General features: G+C 42.0%; 1 protein-coding gene across 1 annotated transcript in view; it reads left to right on the top strand.

Moving 5' to 3' along the window:
- Positions 1-430: 430 nt before the first annotated feature.
- Positions 431-9,427, top strand: part of LOC132870661 (NACHT, LRR and PYD domains-containing protein 12-like) — a 35,525-nt gene continuing 26,528 nt past the window's right edge. Inside the window, exons 1-2 of the mRNA XM_060904414.1 lie at positions 431-506; positions 2,397-2,513. Coding sequence (XP_060760397.1) covers positions 454-506; positions 2,397-2,513 — 170 coding nt within the window. The 5' untranslated portion in view covers positions 431-453. The remainder of the gene's footprint in view (positions 507-2,396; positions 2,514-9,427) is intronic.

Here is a 9,427-nt window from a genome sequence, read left to right as displayed (position 1 = left end):
AGGCTCCAGCTTGCCTGCGACCCTGTAGAACAGGATAAAGCGGCTAGAGATAATGAGATGAGATTTTAGTCGCCTCCTGGTTCAGCTTTTTTAGTGATGGTGTCACAGCTGACCTGCTTGGACTTCAAACTGTGTCTCCTCCTTTCCAACAGAGGTTTCAATCCCCTGATTTACTGAACTGGTCATCTCACCTCCTGTCTGGAGGGACACACATGTCTTCTGCATAACCATTAAAACTACTCTTACTGGGAATCCTTATGCTTAGTACTTTTGGAGTCTTTCACATGTGCAGTTCATTAGATGTGGATTTTTTTTTCTTCTCCAGTTTCAACAGAATGTTTTGAGTTTTTTTTCTGATTTTTAGGAGTGTAATTCATTCAATCCAAGAAATCATCGTCTTCAGGAATCAGCAGTGAGTCCATGAGCTGTGTGTCCATACACTAATATTCAAAAATGGAGAGCAGTGATATGGACACAGATAATGTGACCCCACCCTCAGAAAAGCGGTAAGCTGCCATGTTCTAGTATTTGTCATTAACTGTTCATATATGAGTGAGTATATCTGAAAAGATAAACTGAACAAAACTTTTCATTCTCAGTATAAATTTAAGTCACCACTTGAAAAAAATGCCAGATTCTGTTCAATGTTAGTAAAATTATGTTCTTATAAAATTAAAAATGCAGTCGTATGAGACAATACACTAAAGCCACGATACGAATCATATCCCAATCCAGGCTTCACAGGACCAGACTGATGAGACGGTGCCGACACAAAACATTTACATTTTAAAGTGTAAAACATTTATTTTGATTTGTAAAGGCAGCAAATCAAACCACTGCAATATCAACACAGTCGGGGTGTTAAACTCAGATCCTGTGTCAAATCCAGGCGTTTATTTTAACCTGCATTTCAGACTGTGGTCAATCTAGCCGTGATAGAAACTGGAGTGCACGTATGTATATACAGCGGTTTACTGTAACTACCTTCAGATGGCTCCACTACAGATCTGCTGTGAATTCTGGATAGTGTGAAAATGTTAAAGGAGAACTGAAGTCATTTTTAAACTTGCTTTATTTCTTAATTAACATGTTATTCAGTTACGTTTTCGGTTTTAGTAACCTTATATCGTGACTTGTATTGGCAACTAATTGCAATTAAATATACTTATCGGCCTTTTCGGTTTTTAGCCATATTGAGTTTAGTTTGTTTGATCCGTGCGATCCTCACAAGACTTGTGCAAGACTTCGAAATGTGAAGTGTCAGTCAGGTGTTAGTGCCGCCATTTTGAAAACTGTTTTCCAAACGAAATATTGCACAAAATTTAGTTTAAATGACGATTACTGACTACTTTTTTTTCAAACTTTCCTGATTGCTATCAAAACAAACAAAGCTTCCGACTTGATTACATCAGCATTCGAAAGAGGGCGCACATGCCTTTTGATAACGTTGGCAGATGTTGCTCTATGTCCAAAATCGCTCCCTACTCACTATATAGGGCACTATGTAGTGGGGACACCATTTTGTAGTCGTAATTCCCTATATAGGGAGTAGTGAACGAGTGAGCGATTTCGGACACAGGGTTAGACACTTTGATTTCCACCATATGTTTTACTTCCGTCCTACGATGTCTCACACAACGAATCTCATTTATGGCCATTGCTTTGACATATGGACTGATATATTACAGAGCATATTTCAAACACTCTGTGGGTGGTAGAAAAGGGCCACTGGACTTGCTTGAAGATTCTTGAAAACGTTTCACCTCTCGTCCAAAAGGCTTCCTCAGTTCTGTCTTTTGGACGAGAGGTGAAACGTTTTCAAGAATCTTCAAGCAAGTCCAGTGGCCTTTTTCTACCACCCACAGTTTACTATGACCTGGATGATTGAGAATCTTCACAGACATTTCAAACACTCATAACTTGCTATAGCAGTGACAAAATAGCTATAAAAAATGCATTCCTATATTTAATAAAATGAGAAATAGAATTTTGATGATAAAAACTTTGCCTTCAGTTCTCCTTTAAGCAGTCGTGTTCTACAGGCTGTTTCAGTTTTATTGTTTCCAAGTTCACATGGGCCAAATGAAACGAGGCTGTGGGCCTGGAGTTTGACCCATATGCCATAACACTTCCTTCTGATGAGCTTCACTTTCTGGACTGTTCAGTCAGCGTGCTTTGAGGCAGTTAGGTTTCCACTCTATAACTCTGTGCTCTGTGGGCTATGACCTCTGGTGCTGCCACCTAGTGTGTAAGAAGAGATAGAGCTCATAAAGAATATTCAACAGAAATATCGCAATACATGATATGAGCAGCAAGTTCATCTCTCCCAGTATTTTGTATTGTGATATTTGAGACAATGAAATTCTGTCTCATGCCTCCTCTATAATGTTGTACAGTAAACTCCAGAGAAAGAGATCAGACTCACCAGAACCCAGCTGTGTCTCCAAGAAGAGTGATGGGTCTATGGATCATCCTTTGTGGTTTAACAAGGGAAACCCCTCATCTGTCCACAGGTAACATCCCATAATTTTCATAGTTAAAGTCACAGCAGAGAGAAATGTGTTACACATTCCTTTATCCAGTCCAGATCACCATCAGCACTTTGATATTTATCAGTTTGTGATACTTTAATTAGGTCTTAATGCTGCTACAATACGTTCACTAAACATTTTAGAGTAAGATCAATAACTGCACAGTTCAGTGTTTCACAGTGTCACATACAGGATAAGGCAGAAAGTGCATCTCAGGGATGAGAATTTTCCGCCGATTGGCGGACTTCTGACTTTTTCAGACCAAAATGATCATTTTTGAGATCGGTGTAAATCCGTTGAGAAATTTTTTTTTTTTGGGGGGGGGGGGGGGGGGGTAATGGTTAATGATCTGTGGTTGCCTTATAACGTCTTGATTCTTGGTGGGCTCCAGGTTAACACACTCAAGTTTTTTGACATGTCGTAATTAACATTCCCTTTTGTGACAATGTTCGACTTATTTGCGGTAGAATTTTTGGGAAATCCCATCGTGTGCAGTGTATAAACATAAGTATGCATGCTCTCCACACGTGGCTTGCAATCGCTGTTCACCGACCGTACACACTGTTTGACGATACGCATTGGTAACATCGGAAAGACACGTATTCAGGCGGGATATTTTAGCATATTGACAATGGCAAAAGTCCTAGATAAGAAAGAAGAGGCTCGAGCGAGGGAGATTGATAAAGGTGCAGGAATAAAGAGCTGTTTTTGATGGGCTTGGTTAGAAAGAACACTGAGTGTCGAGATCGACAAGCAGACTGTCACAACGAAGCTCGGTGATCACATACGGAAAATAGATGTCCCAGGAAAAGTACTTTGCTCATTGTGTTCTGACATGATAAACTACGCTAGTAGAGGGGCAAGAACTATTGAACTTCACATATACACCAAAAAACACAAAGGTAGGTCAAAAATTATTTTGCCTGTTCAATGATTCATTATATTTATAATGTATATCGCACGAATCAATGTCATGGTGTGTGTGTACCGTACACACATACATATATATGTGTGTGTATGTGATATATAAGTGTATATCTTTTATAAATGGGGTTAGCTTATCTAATGTAGCATGTTGGGGAGAATCATAGTATCATATCTAGATTTCTGATAAAATTTTAGGTATGATACCGTGTATAACTCTCCTACTTATTGCTCATTTCATAGAGGGACGGGGGGGGGGGGGGGGGGGGGGATTGCTGGCATGTGCCGCGCGGGAGCGTCTGCCCACATTTTTTTAGGCCGAGATGAACTTATAGATTTTTAAAAAAATTCCAATATGTAATGCCAATTGTACATGTCTGTTCTTTAATTCAAAATCACCATCTTGATCTTCAAATTGACCACATGGTATATGTATTACATTACACAACATCCTGTCCAGATAAAACCTAGTTAGTACACCTAACAGTTGAAAGGGAAGTGACAAGTGATGTTGAATGTTGCCTGCTTAATATGCAAGACCTCCTGCTACCATGATAACATCAGAAGAAAGCTTAAAGTGCACCTGACAGCAAAATTATGCTCTAAAATAGGTTTCTGTAATAAAATTACAAACACCACTGATCACTTTCATGATAGAACTAACCACCAACAGAACGAAACTCTTTGTGCGCAGCTGCGTCAATCTGGCCAAGCACCAAGCCGCTGTCAATGGCCGCCATATTTGCCGTGACATCACATGCAGAACGACTGCTCGGCCTTCTATGCAGCTATGGCCGACGAAACAGAGCGATTTTCTGACCAGTCTTCAGAAACTGAGGCCCTTTTTGAGTTTGACACTGGACATGTCGGATTACATGAAGACGAAGCAGTGGGTGGCATTTTGCCGTATCGTTTTGAGCCGTATCTGGACGATTTGCCTGCAGAAGGCAGTTCAGTAAAGTTGGAAAGATATTGGCAGATTCGAAATTCCGGGATCACTCTTAAGTGAAACGTCGTTAAAACACAAAACATGCATATTTTCAACCGTAGTAAGACAGCTGGCTGTGAGAGCAGCGCGCAGGGACCGTCTACAAAAGTGCAACACCGAAAAGAGACATTACAAAAAATATTCAATAACTTCACTATGATACAGTGTAGTGTCACCAAACTCACTAAACACTTTATTGTCCTCCTACAGATTACACTACAACACTTGGTTTGAAAGAAAGGCATTTTTCATAGTTTGGGGGAAATTTTATTCGGAATTATATTCAATTATAGTGTAGTATCATAAACCTCAGGTCAACCACTCCTGTTACCTCCTTGGTACTACAACAATTAGTTTGTGAGAGATGGCTTTAGTATAATTTGGGGTATTTCAATTTTGTTACATGTGAGAATGGTGTGGTTGCCTAAGGCAGCTGGGCCATAGAAGGTTCACGCTGCACGCTGCATGCTACACGTTCACGTGAAGAACCGGACCCTGGGCCATTAAACTTCATGCTTGGATGTTCACGTGTTGCGTCTGTTCTACTTTGACCGAGTAACCAACAATATGGACTCTTCGGATGACGACGATTGCCTCATTCTGCTTTTACTGAGACAGAGGAAGAGAAAAAGGAACAGAATTTGGAGCCGAGAACACTTCCTTCTGAGAGAAACCCGTGGTGAATTTCACCGAACATTCTATAATCTGCTTGACAATCCCGATGAAGAACTATTTTTCAATTATACCATTCAATTATATTTTTTCTGAAGTTTTCCCCTGAAAGCATAAAGTTATCTCCCTAGACCCGTTCTGATTGGCTGGCGCGGCGGTGACCGCATGCATTGACTGGAATTTCCATCTTCACGCCTAGAAAAAAGTGTGCATGTTCATTTCACGCTTCACGCGTGAAGTGTGCAGCGTGCAACGTGAACGCCGTTCTATGGCCCAGAGCAAGTCATGCTACGTTTGTCCACTTTTCTTTACACGCGTGTAGCGTGTAGTGTGCAGCATGCAGCGTGAACCTTCTATGGCCCAGCTGCCTAATTGCCACTACCATGAACCAATCATATCAATCGTATCATAGTGAAGTTATTGAATATTTTTTTGTAATGTCTCTTTTCGGTGTTGCACTTTGTAGACGGTCCCTGCGCGCTGCTCTCACATTCCGGCTGCATGTAAACACTAATGTTGTTGGTGTGGCTCCGAGGATGGCTCGTTTTGATGAAAGTTAGGTTGTAGCTCATTGTCTATCTTACTACTGTTGAAAATATGCGTGTTTTGTGTTTTAACAACGTTTCACTTAAGAGTTATTGATCCCGGAAGTTCGAATCTGCCAATAGCTTTCCAACTTTACTGAACTGCAGAAGGCGAGATTTCCGACTCGGACACAGAATACATGTGAATAATACCTCAGACTTCATTCAATCTGTAATTTGTGACAATATAACAGGATTACTACATATAATAAATATTTTGGAGTATCTTTCATTATATTTTCATGACCAAAGGCTCTGTACACTACATGTAAATAAAACCTCATACTTCATTCAATCTGTAATTTGTGATGATATAACAGGATTACTATATTATAATAATTTTGGAGTATCTTTGATTATTTTTTCGTGACCAAAGGCTCTGTATACTACATGTAAATATAACCTCTGACTTCATTCAATTGGTCATGTTCATGAAATTCCTACTTTACACTAATATCGTCGGTGATGGAAATTTTAGATGATCGACTGATTTTATACACAAAGCTATCTTGACATAATTTCCTCCCAAGATACGGTCTGTTTTCAAATGGAAATATCATTTTGTTGTTATAAATATTGATACTTACACAAACAGTTCCAGTGTCCGGCGCACTTGTTTTGCCCACTCTTCGCGTCTGATGGGATCCTTGGGAAAGATACACAGACTATAGATAGTTTTCACTGACGTCACGGCATCCCGGGGAACGCCCTTCCCAGCCCCCATCTTGGGGGACAAACAAAATGGACCATCGCCACTACCGGCTACGTTATCTCGGACGAATTTATTAAGTTATATAGTCAATTTTCTAGAATAAAGAACAATGTCGGCAAAATCAAGCAAACGGAAGTATATGGATACGTTGGACGACATCTCACGACAACGGTATGCAGCCGAACTGGCCTTGATTGGGGGAATTGACCCTTACGAAGTGGACAAAGAAGCATTTTCCAGTGACTATGCAGGGCTGCCATCCATATCGTACCCTGATATTGTGAACTATTTCGTAAATACTAAAAGCGCCTACACACTTGACGACCTCAAAGCATACGAGTCGCTGGAGTCATACAATTATTTTGTCTGTGGCTGGGTCCGCGAAGTCCGCCATATAAAAACCAGTGAGAGCCGTGTCCTAATTACAGCCAAGGTATGTAAACATTGGAATTTTAGAGCTCTCAACACTGCATATAAATATGTGTGTGTATAATATCGAGTTGATTTAAGACACATTTTACATCCATTAGTGGTATTACAGTACCATGTCAGTATAAACTTTGTAATATAATTAACTGGTATGTAGGCTTGTTACACAATTGATTGTTTATTTAAACAACTTACCACCTATAAAATGATCGGAGCAGACTCTGCTGTGTTTGGAAAGCTGAAAATCCTTGCGGTTGATTCTCGCAAGCCATAGATTTCTCCTTTGTATGCTGAGTTTCTTTGTTTGCTCGCCTTCGTGCTCCCGTATAGTGGGAATTCCATAAAAGCTCCGCTTGACTTCATCATTTGACCTATTACGACAGCCGTGAATACAACAGGTGTGCACCATTGCTAGCTTTAAATAGTAGTAATGTAAATAATATATAAATAAATGGGCGGCACGGTGGTGTAGTGGTTAGCGCTGTCGCCTCACAGCAAGAAGGTCCTGGGTTCAAGCCCCGGGGCCGGCGAGGGCCTTTCTGTGTGGAGTTTGCATGTTCTCCCCGTGTCCGCGTGGGTTTCCTCCGGGTGCTCCGGTTTCCCCCACAGTCCAAAGACATGCAGGTTAGGTTAACTGGTGACTCTAAATTGACCGTAGGTGTGAATGTGAGTGTGAATGGTTGTCTGTGTCTGTGTCGGCACTGTGATGACCTGGCGACTTGTCCAGGGTGTACCCCGCCTTTCGCCCGTAGTCAGCTGGGATAGGCTCCAGCTTGCCTGCGACCCTGTAGAAGGATAAAGCGGCTAGAGATAATGAGATGAGATGAGATATAAATAAATGTAACTCGCGCGTTACAATGTGTGCTCAGTGACCCGTACGGTAAGCTTGGCCCCCAAGATGGCCGCCACCAGGGAATCCCCGACTCTGTGACGTCATGTGAAAACTATACCCGGCTTCCCTGGGGTTGGAGCAAAACCCAGCCACACAACGAGCAGGCATATTCACCAAAATCCACGAGTCAGACACAAAAATATTCACTTGCAAAAGACTGGTGAACAACGAGAAGCTGAGAAAATGTCTGTCAACGGTTCTGCATGTGACGTCATATCCGCCTTCTTCCCCGGCTGTGGGTTGGCTCACCATGACATCGATTTATCTGCGTGGCGGGCCATTCAAAACGATGTTTCTTACTATTCTGTCATGCGATGTGTGAAGTAAATCGATGGTTACGTATGTAACCGCGGTTCTGTGAATTTCGGATGACCGCCAGAGGCGGTGCTTAAAGGAACAGTCCACCGTAATTCCATAATGAAATATGCTCTTATCTGAATTGAGACGAGCTGCTCCGTACCTCTCCGAGCTTTGCGCGACCTCCCAGTCAGTCAGACGCAGTCAGACGCGCTGTCACTCCTGTTAGCAATGTAGCTAGGCTCAGTATGGCCAATGGTATTTTTTGGGGCTGTAGTTAGATGCGACCAAACTCTTCCTCGTTTTTCCTGTTTACATAGGTTTATATGACCAGTGATATGAAACAAGTTCAGTTACACAAATTGAATCGCAGCGATTTTCTATGCTATGGAAAGTCTGCACTATAATGGCAGGCGTACTAACACCTTCTGCGCACTTCGGCAGCGCATTGATATCTGAGCTCCGTATCAATGCGCTGTCGAAGCGCGCAGAAGGTGTTAGTACGCCTGTCATTATAGTGCGGACTTTCCATAGCATAGAAAATCGCTACGTTTCAATTTGTGTAACTGAACTTGTTTCATATCACTGGTCATATAAACCTAATGTAAACAGGAAAAATGCGGAAGAGTTTGGTCGCATCTAACTACAGCCCCAAAAAATACCATTGGCCATACTGAGCCTAGCTACATTGCTAACAGGAGTGACAGCGCGTCTGACTGCGTCTGACTGACTGGGAGGTCGCGCAAAGCTCGGAGAGGTACGGAGCAGCTCGTCTCAATTCAGATAAGAGCATATTTCATTATGGAAGTACAGTGGACTGTTCCTTTAATGGTGACTGACCCCTTGAAAATGGTTCCTCCAGGAACGATGACGTTTCAGTTGTCAAGACAACGGAAAAACTAAAATACAAAAACAGAAAGATACGTCACAATGCTCTTGTGCACAAAACAAAATGCTCTTGTATTTGTATTTGTATTTTAGTTTTTCTGTTGTCTTGACAACTGAAACGTCATGGTTCCTGGAGGAACCATTTTCAAGGGGTCAGTCACCAAAGGGTTTTAAAGCACCTGGATGTTCATCACATGCTCATGCAGTTCGAGTGTATATACCAACAAAGTCGCTTGCGACAGGAGTGACGTATGCCACTGCACCGGTACTTAAGGTACGTTCACCCCGGAAGCATTCTCTTGGCAGTCTTCTCGTCAGCCTTCCGAGTGACAGCCAAGCTCTGGCGGTCATCCGAAATTCACAGAACCGCAGTTACATACGTAACCATCATTCTATTTCATTTCTCCTGACCGCCAGAGGCGGTGCTTAAAGCACCTGGATGACTAATACCAACAGGGTCACGAGGAAGACCTACTTACCCTACGAACGGCTGAAAAGGGTGGCTGTGGC

Source organism: Neoarius graeffei, chromosome 22 (genome assembly GCF_027579695.1).
Source record: "Neoarius graeffei isolate fNeoGra1 chromosome 22, fNeoGra1.pri, whole genome shotgun sequence".
In the NCBI taxonomy this organism is placed as follows: Eukaryota; Metazoa; Chordata; class Actinopteri; order Siluriformes; family Ariidae; genus Neoarius; species Neoarius graeffei.
This window is presented reverse-complemented; position numbering and strand designations above follow the sequence as displayed.